The sequence below is a fragment of the Tauraco erythrolophus genome, chromosome 12 (assembly GCF_009769465.1).
Source record: "Tauraco erythrolophus isolate bTauEry1 chromosome 12, bTauEry1.pri, whole genome shotgun sequence".
NCBI classification, from domain to species: domain Eukaryota; kingdom Metazoa; phylum Chordata; class Aves; order Musophagiformes; family Musophagidae; genus Tauraco; species Tauraco erythrolophus.
This window is the reverse complement of record NC_141476.1, coordinates 16291548-16309745: the sequence shown is the minus strand read 5'-3', so window position 1 is coordinate 16309745 and position 18198 is coordinate 16291548. Positions and strand designations below refer to the sequence as shown.

The 18198-nt window shown below is 54.4% G+C and overlaps 1 protein-coding gene across 1 annotated transcript in view; it reads left to right on the top strand.

The window, feature by feature from the left end:
• Positions 1–8692: 8692 nt before the first annotated feature.
• Positions 8693–18198, top strand: part of TEX264 (testis expressed 264, ER-phagy receptor) — a 40843-nt gene continuing 31337 nt past the window's right edge. The window contains exons 1-3 of the mRNA XM_009989765.2: positions 8693–8704; positions 9892–10183; positions 16526–16747. Of these exons, the coding sequence (XP_009988067.1) occupies positions 9905–10183; positions 16526–16747 (501 nt within the window). The 5' untranslated portion in view covers positions 8693–8704; positions 9892–9904. The remainder of the gene's footprint in view (positions 8705–9891; positions 10184–16525; positions 16748–18198) is intronic.

Below are 18198 nucleotides of genomic sequence, written 5' to 3'. Positions count from 1 at the left end.
GTTATCCTCTCTTCCACAGCAGGAATAAAAAGTGCAATAAAAAGAAAAGAACACTGCAACACTTTCTTGTGACACTCTCTTCTGTCTCCTCCCCCGTACTGGTGGTAGGGCTCTGCACTTAAAATTCAGATGTGGATCACATTTGACATTACAGATGAATAAACTATAAGGATTAAAAATATTCCTGGATCTCCCTTTAAATGGCTTTCCTTCTCGCTATGGCACACTTGGCATCACTGGGGACAGGATTTGCACTTCCATGCTCTGTTGCTGCAGAGTTAAGCCTATGTCAGTGTTAGCGGTTCAAACTGTCTTGTCAAGAGAAGGAGAAGAGCAGCCACAGGAGCCAGTTCAGGCCTCCTGAAGAAATCAGGTCAGCTGAGACAAGCTCTGCTATGGGGACACTCGTAAACGTGCTTGTCTAGCAGAGCTGCAGTGGTGGGCTTAGATACCGAAGCCATCATTGCAATGGGAGCAGTGCGCCCTGCTCTGCTTGCAGGCGGCCTGGCCTGACATGGTTGTAAGCTGAGAGGAACCAGATTGGGCTTAAAACTTGGAGGTTTGAGTGCAGCGGGAAATGTTTCCACCTGTTCTGTGAGTCAGTAACTGTGGAGAAGTGCACTCGTGGTGGGTGGTAGTGCACTGGTAGGCACCGACGCTTGTAGGAGGGAAGGGAGGTCGTGTTGAGGTGGAATAATGTCAGAAATTGCCTGTGTTTAGTAGCTTTTATTAGGAATGGTATGTCCACTACAACATGAGGTATTAGGAAAAGAAAGGAAAATACGAGAGTATAAATAATCATGGCTTCTGAAAGTCCTTTTTGGAAGAGCTCCCCCTCCTCAGATTTATAGCAGCTCCCCGCAGATGTTCTTTAACCGAAAGAGGCTTGTGAAGTATTTTTTCAAGACAGTTTTTTGCCAGGAATGAGATGAAAATCTTAAAACAAAAATGTCTTTCAACTTTAAATTTGGAGTAATGTAATTCTTTGCGCAGCTGCCAGAGAGTTTTTTAAAAGTGCTATTTGCGTGTGTGCATTAAAAACAGGAGAACAACGTGGCTATAAGGAATTCATTTTCTGGTTTTGAAGCTAGTAATTAAGGTTGGGACAAACGTTCACGTTTGTTGTTCCTTCTGCAGCCACTCTTGTAAAACTAAAGGAGAATCACTGACATGGAAGCTCTGTTGGTGTCATTACCGCTGGGCTGCTTTGCCTCGTAGAACGTCAGCTCCTCTCTGGTTAGAGTGCAGTTGTGTAAGGCTCTTAAAATCCTGTTGCAATCCCTGAAGCCTGTTAGGGGATCCCTGATTAAAGCGTCACTCGCTGCAGAGAATGAGCTTGTTGACAAGACCGTGTTAAACCCAGCACTTTTAGCAAGCAGAGTTTGCAAACCCAGAGAGACAGGGTGTAGCGTGTTCGTGCTTTCCTTCTTGTTTCTGTCTGGATGGAAAACAGAAGAACACTCTGGGTAAAATATATCATGTTTTCAGCAAGGAAAAAATCTAAACTTAATCTAGGCTTCATGTACAAGAGAGGAGGTTAAGAAAAAAGAGAAGAGCCTGGTTTGTAGCTGTGTATTCTTCCGTAGCTCAAAGACAATGTAAGATCATCCTCAGGATAAAGGAGGAAGTACACGATCGCTGCTAAGACAAAGAAAATTGAAGGCCTGCCACAGGAGGAGAAATTAAGAGAATATTTCAATGCAAATGTCCCTGTAAAATACATTTTTCACCAGGAAAAGGTGTGCATAACCCAGTTCTTCCCGTGTGTGTGATACACTGCAGTAGGATGCACAAACACTCACAGTGCAGGTAAAGGGAGATACTTCACTCTGGGTTGAACACAAACACCTGTGAGAACATTGCTGCTGATTTGAGGAGAACAGAACGTGGCTGCAGAGGAGCGATCTGGTCTGAGCGCTGGCCCCTGCCTGGCATCATGGAAGGAATTTGACCAGACCTGTTTGGTCATGAGTCAAAGTTGTGTGCTCTAGTTCCAAACAACTGGAGCTATAAACAGTTTAAAATGATTTTCAGGGGAGTTCAAAGATGAATAATGCAGCCCTCCAGACTCATAAGTGATCTTTTATTCACAGAAAATCAAAGTGATGTACAAATGCGATTCTCGGCCTTGGGGAGGGGAGTCTGAATGACTGCTTACCATTCACAGTAGCTACCAGAGGTGATGTGACATCTGAAAGGAGAAGATGAAAGCTCTATCACAATTTGCTAAATAAAATCCCCCTTAGTATCTGGCTAAATAGCTGATAATTAGAGGTGTGGAATTCTAATCTGCTGTTCAGTGCTTCAGTAGCAAAAGGAAGCACTCCTAGGCTATAACCTACAAAAGTTTTTCTTCCATAACTTCATAAAGTTATGGTATGTAGTTTCCATAGAAAATCCCCATGACAGAAGTCAGGATTAAGACAAAGGGCCTGGCAAAATACCTGGAGTAATCTGTCTAATTCTATACATTCCTATTCTAAAACATTAGGTCAAAAAAATGGAATAGTTGTAGAAAAGGGGAATGGAGAGTGATTTCTAAGAACAGAGGTTTTTTTTAATTTATCCCAGCAAAATGAAAGCCATAATGAGATGTCCCCCCCTAAAGCAATAAAACTCAGCAGAGACTGAGGTCAATATACACACAAGAAAAGACAGGTATACACTAATTCTAAATAAAAGTGGATTTGGAACCTGCTACTGAGCCGCATCTCTCCAAAGGACGTGTTTGGAAAAGCTATTTACAGGAACAAGGAGACTGGTTATCTTAAAGGTAGCACATGGTAAATTATTGAGAAATCATAGGATGCCATGCATGAGACTGGAAAGGACTGGTCTCCAAACTGGAAATTCCTCCTTGTCCTGCTGCTAGAAGTCTTTGCTGCTCAAGACACCATGCAGGCATTACTGAGTGTTTTGTCTGTCACTGCAGTCCGTTCGGTTTGGTTTGGTGGCTTGAGTTTTGATTTAGCGAGTGGGTCCTACCCCATCCAGGTTTGTATGATTCAGGACTGGGATCTGAACACAAGATGAGAATCTAAACTCAACCCTTCAGGTTTCAGAAGGCAGGAGGCAGGGAAATTTACGTGCCTGCCTGAAAAGTTCATTCCATAACTTAAAAACTTTGCATTTAATTACAAGACTATTTTTGCTAATGGATCCAGGAGGAAAATAGTTTGCTGTTTAGCACTTGTAGCCTAACTAGACAGTTAACCATAAGACTAATTTGCATTTTTCTTAACACTTTTAAGTTTATCTGAAAAGACTCAAATGCCTTTTCTTTACTTACTCTGTGACATTGTGAATTTTGAATTCCTGACAGGAGAAAGAAACAGAAGAATGCGATGGGAAATTAACTTACATCTGAGGGCAAAACAACGGATCAATAGTTAATCCTTCAGTGTATCTCCTCTTCTGCATTAGTGGAGGCACCGAAAGGTGAAGGGCTGAAGGGCCACTGGGCTCCTCACGCCATTTGCCTTTCACACGTGTGGCTCTCACAGGATGCCAGGATGTGTGTGTTTGGGTGTGCGAACCCTTCCTAGTCTCCTATCGAGGTTTTCCCATCGCCAGCAGTTTCATCTCAACAAATGAATAATATTTTAGAAAATTTATTGATCCGTACAAGAAGCTCCACAGTGGCAAACACTAAAAGTTTATGGTGCTGATGGTGGGTGATGAGAAAGTGGAAGCAGTTATGCAGAGGGGTAAATCTGTGCCATCCTGTGTAGCCTTTGGGGACCATTTCCAGAGAGCCTCCTGCTCCTGGCACCCTAACCCTGCCAGTGACACCAACCCTGTGCTTCAGGAGGCCAGCGGCTAAAACCTTCCTGGCTTAGATTTATATGGAGCCACAGCTTGTTCCTGGCTCACCAGGACTGAGCAGCACGCGAATAGCCCGTTGTGCCCTCACCCTGACCACACAGCCTGGTCCTGCCTCCTGCCCTGCTGAGCTTCACCAGCGCAACCCCTGCCCTCTGCAGAGTCTTTCCTCTGAAGAGGATTTCTCCAGGTCCCAGTATGGGATGGTTTGGGCAGGTGATACAAACAGGGAAGGTTTCCAAGTGGGTCCCAGCAGCACGGGCAGGTGGCAGGGCGGTGGGAGGAGATCCTCAGACAGTGGGGTGGCTGGAGCTGGGACACGCAGCTCCTGGGATGTGGCACCTGCCTTGTCAGGCAGGTGTGGGCCAAACTGCAAGTCACAACGTGGGGGTGTGTGGGACCACCACACCATTTGGCTGTGCATCTCATTCTGAGGAACGTAGCTTTGGGCCTTGTTGAGAAACAGCCTCTGGCCTCTGGCTCTGCCTCTGCAGGCAGCCTCCTGCCCACCAAGTCAGCATTTTCCATGTGTCTACGCTGCCTTCCTTCCAGTTATTCCCACAACTGCTGGTCTCCCCTTGTTTGTAAGGGACCAAATGCTGGTGTTGGTTCATCAGCAGTAACGCGGAGTTGCCATGTTACGGGCAGCCAGGAAGGACTTTGGAGTGGAGTCTGTCTGTGTCGGTGCTGATGGAAATTCCCTGGAGCTGTGTGCTCTGTTCTGGCCTCTTGCCTGCCCCTCTAGGGAGGGTATTTCCGTGCTGAGTTAGTCAGAGTTGTTTGCGTTTTGCCATGTTCCCAAGGCGATAAGCAGCCTTACCACATCTATTTGCTTACTTACGCACCCAGAGTGAACTTCAGGAACCTCAGCTCACCTTCTCCAACAGACAAAGGCACCCAGGGCAACTGAGAGAGGTAGGACAGTTGGACATCTTGCTGGGTCATGGGAGCAGGGGATAGAGGGTCCAGCAGGTGAGAGCAGAACTGGGAAGCCAGGGTCTGGGCCACAGCCTGCACCGATTGCCCTGGCACAGGTACCGCGTGCATTGCTGAGACGATGTGGAGCACTGGCGGAGTGGGGTGTGGTGACTGCCCTGTTGAGCATCATCACTGACTGCTACTGCTGGGATGAAGTCAAAGTACCTCTGTACAGCAGCTAAGGTGGATGGAGAAATGTTGCCCAGAGCCTGACAGGTGGGACTGTACAAGGCCAGCTTGTCCATGTCTGCCCCTACTCACATCCCACCTCCATTTCTGTCTGCTGGTAAGAGAGAATTTAAATGAGAATGGGCTGATCTGCATACCCCATCAGAGACACACGGGGGCCCAGCATGGCCCAAACAGGTCTGCTGAGGCCAAGTGTCTGCCATAACCGGACAGCCAGGACCCACGCTGGAGAGCCGGCCCGGCTGGCTGGCACCGTCTGAGGCCAGTGGTGGGTGTGTGACACAGCTGAGCAGGTCAACACGCCGGGGAGCCTGCCAGAGAGCACACGTTTCATGTCCTTCTGCCTCGGCTCTTTTCTATGAACCGTTTCAGAGTGAAGACATGAAGCTGTTAAATGCGACTCAAATTTTAGTGTTAGCTATTGTCATGGGAAAACGTATGTGTTAAGTATTAAATGTATCCTGAGTTAAATAACTCCAAGGCTGGAGGAAAGAGAAGCGTCTGATGGCCAGAGCCCGCAGTTAAAGGGGTTTTGAGTTCTGTTCCTCTTCCTGCCAGTGACTCACTGCATGGCTCCAGGCAAGACACGTAACCAAGCTTAAATATTTTCTTCCAGCTGCAAAAAAGCTGTAATGTCAAATACAAGGAGGGCCTCTGAGGTTTAACTAATTCCAGTTTACAGAAGGCCCCAAGATCCTCACTGGGAAGCTGCTGGAGAAAGGCAAGTATTACAGTATTTCGAACTACTGTTCATAAGTGAGCTTTTCGGCTTCCCATTGGTGAAAAGCAGTGCCTGGAACTGCCTCTGCGAACAGCCCCAGTGAAGGGGGCTGGGACATATGGGAAACAGGTGTGAAACCACAGCAGGAGAGATGGCAGTAAACTCCACTGGTTCTTGTTGCTGCGTCTGGAGGTGGCTCGGGTGGGCAGGTTATTGGGTGTACCAGCAGAGAGCAAACTTCCCCTGCTAAGAGAGCTGAAGAGGGTGGAGAAACCTTGGTGTAAAGAGAGATGTGAAGGTTGCTTTTATGCAGGGGGGGGAAAAAGGAGGATGGGAATTATGTCTGAGCCCTTCTAGCATGTCTCTTTTGAAGGAGGAGCAGGAGGTGGGGAAGACTGCATGCTCCTTTCAGGTACTGTGCCTGGTCCCATTCCTTGAAAAGAAATGAAGACCTGAAGAGTTGTCTGAGAAGCAGTGAAGGCTGCGGGCTGAGCACCGGCGCACTGTGGTGCTGCGTGCTCTGCAGGGTTGCCGCAGGACAACGCACGCTCCCAAAGGTGGCATGAGGTGGAGGCAGGCTGTGCAGCTGCCTTGTGACAGAAGTTGTCCGACCACATCAGAGCCTGGGGCGGCAAGGGGTGTGCAAGACGATGGTGCTTCTGACCAGCTCCTGTGCTAGCTGAAACTGTGCGGGTCTTCAGCAACTAGATAATGTGGTTCCCCTCTGGGTGATCAAGCCCAGCTGATGGAAGAGAAAGTGGTCAGCCTCCTGGCCGCTGGTGGGTAGTGCCCCACATCTGCACCAGGCTGAGGGACTGCTGGATGAGCTGAGAACATCTGGCCAAAGCCCCAAAACCCTTGAATGAAATAGATGTCTATTTCTGCACTCTCCTGGGGCTCCCCCTTGTTGGCTGGTGCTGTCCATGTCTGCCAAGCTATCTGGCTGTTTTTCCTTCCAGCTGGGCAGTGGGAAAGCCTGAAACACAGGCACAAGCCGGGCTCTTTCTGCCAGGTTCCAACAGCCTCAGTGATGGACTTATGGGAACCCACGAGCGGCTGCTCAAAATTTGGATTTGGTGCGGCGGGCCCCTGTGCTGCGAGCAGCTCTGCCCAGTGCCCCGACTGGCCAGGCCTTGCCGTCAGGGTATGACGTGCAGCTGGTGCGTCCTCTGGCATGATGACACGTGTTTGTCCAGTGCCCGAGGGAAGGAGCCCATTAACCAGAGGCTCCTGCTGTTCAGCAGCCTGAAGCTCCGTGGGCAGGCTCTCGGCCAGGCCGTGTACGCAGCCCTCGCACAGGGCAGGCTGGAGGACACCATGTCTTTGTCCATCATTCATGTCCATCAGTATCTTGGACCGAGGGAGAGCCGTCCCTGTCATGGGAGCTCGGGGGTCCCCGGAGCTGCCGGCCCTGCAGGCACGGCCCCTCCGTGGGGGCGGCGAGGGGCTCTCGGGCGGTAGGCCGCAGGACTCGGGGTGCCGCGTGGCCGGGAGGCCCTGCGGAGCGCTCCCCGGTGGCGGCGGGAGGGAGCTGTGCCGGGCCCCGCCGCACCGCACGGGAGGGACGAGGCCACCGGACCCGCTCGGCGGGGGGGGTGGTCCGGTGATGACCGCCCGCCCGCCCGCCAGGGGGCGCTCTCCTCGACGGGGAGCTCCCGCCTCCTCCGCCCCGACAGGCGACACCGAACCGCCGCCGCGGCCCCGTCGCCGTCGGAAGCTCCACCCCCCGCCGGAAGCCACGCCCCTCACACCCGCCATTGGCGCGGCCCGGCGCCCCGCCCCCTGGCCCCGCCCCTCCGCCGGCGGCCGCGCGCGCGCCCCGCGCTTCCCCCCGCGCGCAGCCGCCGCCTGCCGGAGCCGGGGCGGGCTCGGACCCGGCAGCCCCGCGCGAGCGGGGCGGGGCGAGCGAGTCGCCGGGATCGCTCCGGCCGGGCCGTCGCCGGCGAGCCCCGGGTGAGGAGAGCAGGGCGGCGCTCGGATCCCGCCGGCCGTCACCGGGGCGGGGGGTCTGTGCGGGGGCGCGGCGGGGCCGGGCAGACCAGCGCCGCTCCGCTCCGGTCCCCCCAGGCCGCGGCCTGCGGGGAGCCGGGGGGCGCCTGCCGGGCTCGGCGGCGGCTCGGCGTGTCCCTCCCCGCTCCGGCGGCCAGGCCGGCGGCGGGGGCTGCAGCCTGTGCCTGCAGCCTGTGCGGGTGCTGGGGGCGCTGCCTGCCGCCAGGCAGGGCCGAGAGCCGCACCTCCGGGCAGGCAGGCCGGGTGCCGCCCGCCGCGGGCACTTGTTGGGGCTGCCCGGGTCAAACCCCCCCTCCACACGGGCACGGGCTCCGGCGGGGCACGGCCCCTGGGCCGGGCAGGGGCTGGGCAAGCCCCGCTCCCACTGCCCACGAATTCCCTCTTCTCCTCTGGGGCCAACTGTGCCCAGGCCCTCGGGTTGCACGTTGGACTAGCAGCTCATGGAGGATCCCCAAATCCATGATTTGAAGTAATAAATCTGTGTTGGTGTGGGGAAGAGGGGAGGCACTGCTGGGAATCAGGACAGGCGTACAGCTCCGGCCAGCCTGTAGGTTCAGGAGCGCTCTGCTTTGAGGGCATCCGGGAGCAGCACCGGGTGCAGCTCAGGTGTCCCAGGTGAGCCAGTGGATGGCTCAAGGTGGGACACGCCGGCAGAGGCAGCTGCAGGACGTCGTCCTCCTTCGCCATTGCTTTCCAGTTTCTGTGTTTCTCCGTGCCCGTGCGTTCAGCCACAGAGTTTTGGGAATAAATCTCGGCCTGCAGGCTCCTGCAGGAGAAGGTGCTTCTCGGGACACTCCTCCTCTGGGGAAGCAGGTTCGAGGCAACTGGGGGCTTTCAGGTGCTCTGCCGTGACTGTTTTGCTTTCGTTGTCATGAGTTTGAAAGGAAACAATGATACTTGTTTTTTCCTGCTGCAGCGCCGCGGATCCTGCGCCCCTGTGGATCAGATGTCGTGAATCGTTTCTGGGCTGAGCTGGTTTTTCAGGTGAGTAGGGCCATTGAGTTGAGATGGTGCCCGGCCTGGCGCTGCCACGGCACCGAGAGCGTGGCTGGCAGTGCCAGCTCTGCAGGGCTCGGCTTTGCTGTACCCCTGCTTGCCAGGGTCGAGCAGAGTGGAGCTGCCTGCGGTTCCTACCAGGATGTGGCTTTCCTCTTGCTATAAAGCTGAAGAAGCAGCAGCTGCCATGAACGATGTTTTTTTTTGACAAAGTGTGTTTATAACATGGAGGTAAAGGTGAATTGTTTACTTCAACCTTCGCTTTCAAACCTAGCTCCTGTGAAAGTCCCAGGGGAGTGTCGCAGCCAGTCCTTGTGACCAGAGCTGTGTTTCAAGGGAGAACAAAACACAAACAACTCTCCTGCGCTGGGCTGGGTTGCAGCTCCCCAGAGTGGTTGCGCTTGGTGGGTGAAAATGAGCAGGAGGTGTTTGCCAGGCTGCTGTGTCCTGCAGTCAATGCAAGAGAGGAAAGATGCCAAACAAAACAGGAAGCCTTGTTTGGGGTTATAAAAACTCTTAAGTTCAAAAAAAAGCCATGTAAAAGGAATATCGGTATTTCATTGCACCTGAGTGTGTTGGGGATGCTTTTCCTAGCTGGGTCTTCAGCTTCCTCTGAGCCTCTCTGGGTGCTTGGATTTGGATGCAGGGCTCAGCTCTTAACTGCGTGGTCCTTGTTTGGGTTGTTAAAGGCCTGGCTTCTAGACTTTTGACAAAGGAGCTGCCCTGGTCACAATGTCATGTCTGTTATCCACAAGTGATAAATTATTTAATTATGGTCCCCTGATCCTTAGCCCAGTGCTGTGTATCTGTTGATGTGTTGGGCGATGCAGGCTCCCAGGGTGGTTTTCAGTCCCTCCTGGGTGCAGGGCTGGACAGGAGTGGTGTGACTCTTTCTGGGGAGATGGGGACAGTGCCTTTCCATCCCCCCCCCCATAACCAGGTAATTCCCAAGAGGCGCTGAAGCAGTGTAATTTGTACCTGGTGACCAATTGGAACAGGCTGATGCAACGTGACACTAATATACAGGAGGATTCTGGTGGGGCTCTGCTGTCTTTAAGCTTCACGCATAGGAGGAATTGGAAGTGGGTGTGTTTTACTGCAAATAAATAGCTTTAGAGAGTGACTGCTTGTGCGAGTGCTAGCTTAACTCCCCTCTTCTTCTCTCTTGCTGCTAGCGCATCAGGAAGCATGGAGCACCAAGTGTCCATCATGTCTGACTGGGTGCTCCTTGGACTGATCGCAGCGCTGGTCGTGCTACTGCTGCTGACTGTCTTCGGTTTTGTTGTCTACTCGGGGCTCTTCACGGAGGTGGTTGTGAGTGCTGGCTCCCCACCAGTGGGCAACATCACACTGGCCTACAAGTTCAGGGTGGGCCCGTATGGTGAATCTGGGCAGCTCTTCACGGATGGCTGCAGCATCTCTTCGAAGCTCTGCTCCATCGGTGTCTACTACGACAACCCTTACACGGTAAGGTGTGCCCAGTGGGGCTGGCAAGCTCTTGTGGTCAGCACCCAGGTTTCCAGCTTGGGATGCTCCCTGGCTATATTTCAGGCACTTGCAGCTTATTCTCCATAGATGAGCACTGGGGTTCACAAGGCCTCCCAGGTCTGCTGAGGATGCTCTGTGGGGAAAGGCACCTGAAAGCAGATGGTTTCTTGGATAACCCTCACTGGAAAGTGTTGGGCAAACAAAGCTTCGTATCTTCTGATAGCTCCTGTTAAACAGGTTATCCGCAGGATAATATCTGGTTGTGCAGCAGAGGCCAGTGTCCGTGACCCCAAGGTGTGAGGCGTTCTTTGGCAGATCCCCTGTCTGCGGGAAGTGCAGCCGAGGCACCTCCTGGTCTTGCAGCTCTGTGGTTGAAAGCAGCAGATCTCTTCAGCTTCCTTTGTTCTCATCCATACTCCTCTTGTTTCTAGTGCTCTCATGTATTTCTGAGCTTCCCTGTAGTCCTTACATCCCCTGAGAGCTCTTACTGAAACCTCAGGTGGTGCGTGCTGAGGGCTCCTGTCTGATGAAACAGTTACTTCATAACGCTCTTCAGGCTGAGAGGTGAGCAGAAAGTTCGCTGCCTGGTGGCTGCTAGCCAGAGCTAAGTGCTCCAGTGGGTACAGTCCAGGACAAGGAGCAAACAAAAGTGCCTCAGAACTTGCTGGGGAGTTGAGGAGCCTGGCTGCTAATCCTCGGTGGCACTGAGGTCTCCAACTAACGGCATGTGGGCATTTGTCTGTGGCAGACAGCCTGGCTCCCCAGTAATTCTGCAGTAGCTAGTGTGACCGTGGAGGAATGCTGTGGGGGGAGGGACAGCGAGGTGGCCAGCAGCTGTGTGCGGGTGCTTGGGCATGTGTGCTGGGGCATGGGGCACGATGCTTGGGCTGATAGCTCTCGCCCAGTGCTTCTGCTCTCAGAGTGACTGGCCCTGCTTTAGGAACCCTCATGAGCCACGTAGTACCTGCCCCTGTTTCGTTGCTTGCAAGATGGTGCTCTCAAGGATTGGACCTGCTTAGAGGGAACTTGTCCATGAAAAGCTAGTGCTGAGTGGATCCTTAGAGTGCTGTAGCAGGAGGATACCGGAGGTGAGAAAACACTGAGCTGACTGCTCAGCGGAGCCTGGTGTGCCCAGCCACGTTGTGTCTTTGTGTCCTGCTATGAGTTTTTGCTTCTGGATCATGGGAGGCAGAGAAGAGACACTGCAGTGCCTCTTCCTGGCCTGGGAAGGAGGGTGGCGAGGAGGACGTTCCCCCCAGGGATGAGCTGGACAGAGAGAGGGTTCGACTAGATGCACTTGAATGATTTTGTCTGCAAAAAGCATCATGTTTGGAGCGGGTGAGGGATGGGAGCCTTGGGGACTGCCTGGTGTGCTAGGCCCACGTGGTCAGAGTGGCCATTTCCCCCTCCACTAATTGGTGTCCGTGTGTCGAGGTCCACTCCCAGAGTTGAGAACCCTGGTGCTGCTGTTTCCCGTGGTGTCTCTGGGAATGGAGCGGGACAGTCAATGCCGTCGGAAGGGCTCAGCATCTGTGCTTGGATCTGCCCTGCTCTGGGGACGCGATGTGGACGTGCCTGTGGTTGTCCTACAGACCTTTTCCTGCTTGGGCGCTGTGCCTTGCCTCTCTGTTTGCCGAAGCGTGGGCTCGTGAAAGCTCCTACTGCTGTGGCCCACAGATACTGATAAGGATATTTGTGGTGATTCCTGCCATGACTGGCACGGGGAGTGCTTTGCGTGGCAGCACAAGGTGAGGCTGGGACAGAGTGGCTCCCATGTGACTCTGGAAAGTTGAGTTGTCTGTGCAGGATGAAGCTTCCTTGTCTTTCTGGTGCTGTCTGTTCTGCTTTTCCTGCATCTGTCACATGTCTGCCCTCACCCTGTGGCTGGAGCAGGCAATGGGGCTGCAAGACTTAGTTCTGGGTCTCTAGTGGCTCTCCAGGGTTTTGGAAGCCAGCTGTTTGTCCTTTCCCAGTCAGGTCTCTCAGGAGGGGCAGATCTTCTCTGCCAGCATGGCTGAATGGTGTCTGGTGACCAAGGAGGCCTGTCTTGGTGTCAGTGACTGAGGGAGGTTTCTCTAGATTCAAGGCTCAGCTAGTGGAGAGAGCTCTTGCCCTGCTGTGGTCAAGGCACATGGGGACCTCTGCCTGGTGGCCCAGGTGGTGCTCGGTCTGGCCTGGAACATGTTACTGGATCTGGAGGCCTTCTTTCCCACTCCCGCCGAGGGTTCTGTACTCACTGGCTCATGGACTGGCCACTGATCTGACATGGATTGTGAGTGCCTTCAGCTGATGTGTGAGCCAAGGAGAGCTCCTTGCCCAGGGCAGGATACTGCGGGGAGCTGCAGTCTGTGGTGGAGCCCTTGCGAAGGATGGTGGTGTGTTCGTATGGGTCTCTAGATGTTTCAGAGGGTGCGTGGCCCCAAGTCTGTGGGTCAGCCTGGGAGATACTGGTAGTGATGCTGGGCAGGGGAATCGTCTCCCTCTTGGAGCCAGCTGGACAGGTGGTGCTCAGGACGGGCACAGTGAAGGCTCCAGCTGCTCTGTGTGTGTGGAGCGAGCCTGGAGGGTGCTGGGAGCTCCCAAGCCAAATAGTCTTTAATGCATCTCTGCGACTGGGCATCCCAAGCTGTGAAGGCCATGTGGTTGGCTCTCATGACAGGAGCCTAAACTACCATCAAGGACTTGGCAGGCAGCCTCTGGAAGAGCTGCCTGTGCTCATGATGTTGGGTAGGTGACATTAGCCTGAGCCTCCTGCCTCCATAGGCACTGCAGTGGCTGGGGCACAGTGGGGCTGTGCAGGATGTAGTGTGGTGCCTGTAGTACTGGGGTCTGCTAGAGGAGCTGGGGCTCTGGTGGGACCTTCTCCAGGCTGATCTGTGGCTCCTGAATTGGTTCGCACAGAGGTCTGCGTCTCGCTGACAGGCAGGCCAGGCCAGGCAGGGTGCTGGGAATGAGGATGTCCTTGGGCAGGATGGGCAGAGGGCTGCCTTGCCTCCAGGCAGGTGAAGAAGGAGCCAGTTTTGGGTGGGTCTCTTGGCTGGCAGCTGCAACGCTCGTGCCTGGTGTGCTGGCTCAGACGCTGAGCACCCCGGTGTCCTGTGGGGTGCATCTGTCTCCCAGGCTGCCTTTCCCCTGAAAGGATGTTGCACAGAAGAGATGACCTCCTCCTCTTCCTCCTCATTCTTGGTGTTCTCCTGACCTCAGAGAAGCACCCTCTGGCAGAGTCTGGTCTGCGCAGAGCTGACATCCCACCGCAGATGTTGACTTGTCACCAAAAATAGACCTATTGTTATCAGGCAGCAGAATGTGCTTGCTGCCCGCGGTGTCCCTGACTGGGCGCCAGCAGGCTCCTCGGGGGGGCTTGGTGCCCCCAGTGCTGCAGCAGGAAGGGGCAGATGACCGGCAGGTGTTGGTGCAGCATTTGCTGTGCTGGTCAACTCGTGACCAAACGAGGTTCTTGCAAGGAGGGAGAACGGGGATGCCAGAGCTGGAGAGCAGCCACTGTGTGCTGGCTCTCGGCCGGGAGTGGGGCCAGGGGGAGCCCCGTGGCCCAGAGCGTGTGGGCTGCCTCAGGGTCACACTGAGCCTCGGGGCAACTACTGTCACCGGCATCCCCGGGGCCCTCTGCTGGCTCCTGGCTTTCCGACATTCACACAAGGATGCTCCCCGAGTGCTGCCAAACCCCTGCCAGCAATGTTTTACATGTTTTAATGGACGAGATTAATATTAATTTGCACTTTTTTTTTCTTTTTCCTTTTTATTTAATATTTAACAGCCCAGAGGGATTCTCCTTCCTTCTCCCACCTCTGGCAGGAACAAAAATAACTCCTCGGCAAGGACTGGACGTGGCGAGTGCGTTTGTGCTCGGCTCCAGCCGTAGGCACGTGCCAGGGCCTTTTGCCTGCAGCCTGCATGGTCACGTGCACAGCGACCAGCCCGTGCCCAGGCGTTAGATGGATGAGGCCAAAAGGGTCCCTGAATGCAGGAAAGGGTGTTGCTCCCATAGGCAAAGCTGCAGATGAATCGGTTAACTAACCATTTCCAAAATGTCTCTGTCAGGTTGCTTGGAGGAGTGGAAGCTTTGATCAGCACCTGCCCACCCTGAAAGGACAAATTTGTTAGGAAAAGGCTGGTTTTAACTGGAGTATTTCCTTCCTTCCCTTGAGATGGGTTTTGACAGGCAGGGGAGGAGATAAATCTGCCTTGCTGCTGCCCTTGAGAAAGCCCCTGCGGTGCTGCTCACTGTGAAAAAGAAAGTCCAAAGGAGAAGGGAGGAAGCAAACGCGCCTGGCCTGAGTGGTGCTTCCCGCTCCGGCACCTCGGGTCCTTTGGCTGGTTGGTCTGGGGCCAGGGTGAACCACCTTTGCTCAGGATGTAAATGGAGGTTTCATGTTTAAAGGAGTTTTATCTAGATTTGTCTTACCTCCTTGCTTCCTCTGGGCCTTTCCCCATGGATGCCTTTACTGCTGCCTCTTGCTGTCTTTGGGCTCATCTGTTTCTCCTTCCCTGCCCCAAAGCAGCACCGCTCTGCACAGCCCCGTCTGCAGCTCCTTCTTGCAGCACAGGAGGGCAAGAGCGAGCCATCGGGCTGCTCACGGTCTGGCTTCTTCCTTCCTGCTTACACCTGCTTGTGCTTTCCCTCCGGGATGGTCCTGCCATGCAGCGTTAAAGGGTGTGTAAGGGGAAGGTGGGGCAAAGAGTGCAGTGTGGGTGGTTATGCTGCAGGAGGAGACGTTGCTGAGCTCTAGTGCAGGCAAAGTTAGGGATGAGGTTGGGGAGTGCAGAGCAGAGGTCCCTGTGGGGGGCACGTGAGGGTGGGAAGTGGATGAGTAGTAACACGCTGGCCTCATGTGCACCCTCTCTGCTTCGTCATGTCAGCGCCTGCAGGGTGTCTGTCTGTCTTGCTGCCGCTGTTGGGTGTCTCGGCAGGTCCTGGTGAGTTTTGTCTCCTTGTGCAGTGGGAGTTCAGAGACTTTGGTTCTCCAGCCCTTGCCAGAAGAGAGATGGTCAGCAGAAGGTGGCCAGGCTTGTGCATCTGCTGCTCCTAGTTGCTGGCTGCCACATCTGTCCGTCCAGCAGGCTTGAGAGCAGGTGGCAGGAGCATAAACACTCAGCTGTTGCCTCCTTCCTTGAGTGCCCCCATACCCCTTCTTTTCCCTGGGCTCCTATTTTAGGCCAGGATGCCCCGTGGGAAGGAGCTTTGGTCTCTGCCTGCTGGCTCCTTCTTCATGCATCTCTTTGGGGCGGAAAGGACAGCAGCTCTGCCGGGGACAAAGGCTGGAGTTGGAGGAGGGAGCTGGGCTCCCCAGCATTATGAAGGCTCATCCTGTCCTTTGGTGGTACCTCAGGGGGGTCTTGCCAGGCTCTCCTGCTCCCTGCCATGTTCCTTCTCAGTGCCATGGGTGAACTCGAGTGGTGAGACTTTGATAAACACTAGAAATTAAAGCCTCAACCTGGGTCAGCTTTGGCATGGAGATGGCAGGAGTCCTGTGGGCCGTCACTGTGCTGGGAGCAGAGCCTGGAGCACCTGCTTTGCTGGGCTAGAAGCCTTGCAGCCTCCTGTCTTAACAGGAGGCATCCTCAAATCTGGAAACAGAGCACAGTTTGTTTTGCGTGTTGTTGGGGTCCAGGATGGAAGGGGATGTGTTTATCTCCATGTTACTACAAACAGCTCAATGACTGCATGCAAGTCTTACATGCCTCAGCTCCCAACTGAGCGTGCCAGCTTAGGAGTGACCCAGCAGCCTCTGGATTTCCCTCCGGCTCAGTGCTGGTGGCTCATGCTGGTGGGACACATGTCTGGGCAGCTGCTGGGGGCAGGCACCCCTACAGGGTGACCTCCTTGGGTGGGATGGAGGCAAGCTGGGCATGTTGCGGTCATGTCTCTTTTAGCCTCACTGGAGGCACAGGGATGTCCTGCAGATGGGGACAGCGGTGAGCACATCTCCACAGTCAGGTCTCTGATGGGGAGTTCAGGAGAGGCACATTTTGCAGTGGCTGTCACCTGGAATGGGTTTAGGTCAGCAGCTCGGTGGGGTTTAGTTCTTCTCTGCTGCAAGTCCCTCTGCCCTCCAAGGAGGGGAGCAGTAAATTCGCACTGGGCTGTGAGCTTAGACTAGGAGGAGTGTGGACAGTTTGGGTGTGGATCAGTCTTGATTAGGTGTGAGCGCCTAGTTTGGTGTGCCAGATCATGCTGGGCTGTTGCATTTACACTGGTTCATGTTGGTCTTCTGCCTCCACGCTCAGCAGGTGGAGGTTTTGGCTGATCTTCAGATTCTCTCTTCTTCTGATGCTGTCTGTCTGTCTGTCCCCCTCGACCAGGTGCCTCCGGAGAAGTGCCGCTTCGCCATAGGCCGAATCCTGAGTGAGGGAGATGCAAAGCCATCAGAAGAGCAGATCAAGCGGTTCCAGAAGTATGGCTTCAAGATCTTCTCCTTTCCTGCTCCCAGCCACGTGGTCATGGCATCCTTTCCCTTCACCACGCCGCTGTCTATCCATCTAGCAGTCAACCGTGTCCACCCCGCCCTTGACACCTACATCAAGGTAAGCAAGCGTGGCATGAGGAGTGTTGCATGTATTTGGTGGACTGTCAGATGCTTCTCCTGCTGACAGCTGATGAGTCTGCTCTGACATGCCATATCTTGATGTCTTCCCTTGGGCACCACCATCAAGATCTCCTCCTTTTGCAATCTGGCAGGTAGTTCCCCAGCAGGGATGTCCTCCCATTTGCTCTGTAGGCGCAGGGGTATCTTTTCTGCTCTTTTATGTTTACAAGAAGCAAGTTCTCATCTGACAACTTGCTGCTCTTCTCCTTGACGCAGAGATAAAAGCTGATTTTCCCCTCAAGCGTCGTGTTTGTTGTTAGGATCTGGCAGGTATGTGCCCCTTTGGTGTAACACATCGTGCCGTGAAACTTACGTTTCAAGTGCCAGCCTCACCGGTGGGGCAGCTGTCTTCTGCGAGGGTGGGAGGAGAAGTTAGAAGCTTTCTGGCCCGTGGGCTTTTGAAGACTTGGTTTCAAGCAATACATTGAAATTTGTGGCACTTGGCCCTGGCTGGGCAGCTGGCTGCTGTGGGCTGTGTTCACCCTCACCCCTGAGCCGAGCAGGTGGCCATCCCCACTGCTTCTGGTCTTTTTGAAGCCAGCTCTGCTGCATTGCTCTTGCTGCCAGACCAGCTGCAACAGGGATGTTCCCAAGCAGCCCATCTGACCCAGACACCTCTAGATCCAGCCTTTCTAGAGAGCAAGGATGGTCCTGGCCAGCTGGGTGATGGAGGGAAGGGAGCATCCTTCCTGGTGGGGGAGGATGCTGGGGAAGGGCTGGTGCTCAGCCCCTGGCTTTTCTCACTGTCAAGTTCTACCACTTTCGTTTGTTCGTGTTGAAACGCACTATTTATAAACTTGCTTTTCCTGGCGAAAATCCCAGCCCTGTGGGGGAACCGTGTGAATCCCTCCAGCCTGCGCTGTGTTGCAGGATGGCTGCCCGAGTGCCAACCCCAGAGCTTCAGCTGGGGGCTCTTTGCCAGCCCTCTTGTCCGCCCTGGTCTTAGGCAGCTGCCTGCTTGTAAGATGCATTAACGGCAGCAGTGGGTGAGACTGCTGCTGCTCGTGTCCTCCCTGTGCTGGAGAGCTGGTGGAGAGCAGAACCAGTTCCTTGTTCTCCTTGCTCCATCCTCTCTCCGTCTCTTCCTGGAGTTCTGCCGACTGTTTTGGTGCGGGGGGTATTGGGCACTGCTGCCAGCCCTGCGGCGGATGCGTGGACATGCAGGGAGTGGGCTGGTGCGGGTGGGAGCATCGGGTTGGCTGCAGGAGCGCTCGGCGACGCGGGGCTGACGCTGCCTTACTTGGGGAAAGGTCCTGGCGAGCGCATCTGTCGCATGAGAAATGGAGTTGTTAGAGCTAAAAAGGGAACCACGGGTTGTTCTGGGAGCACCTGGCAGCGTTTAATGGCAGCGGCCAATTGCGAATTAAATAACTGAAATTGTGCAGAGAG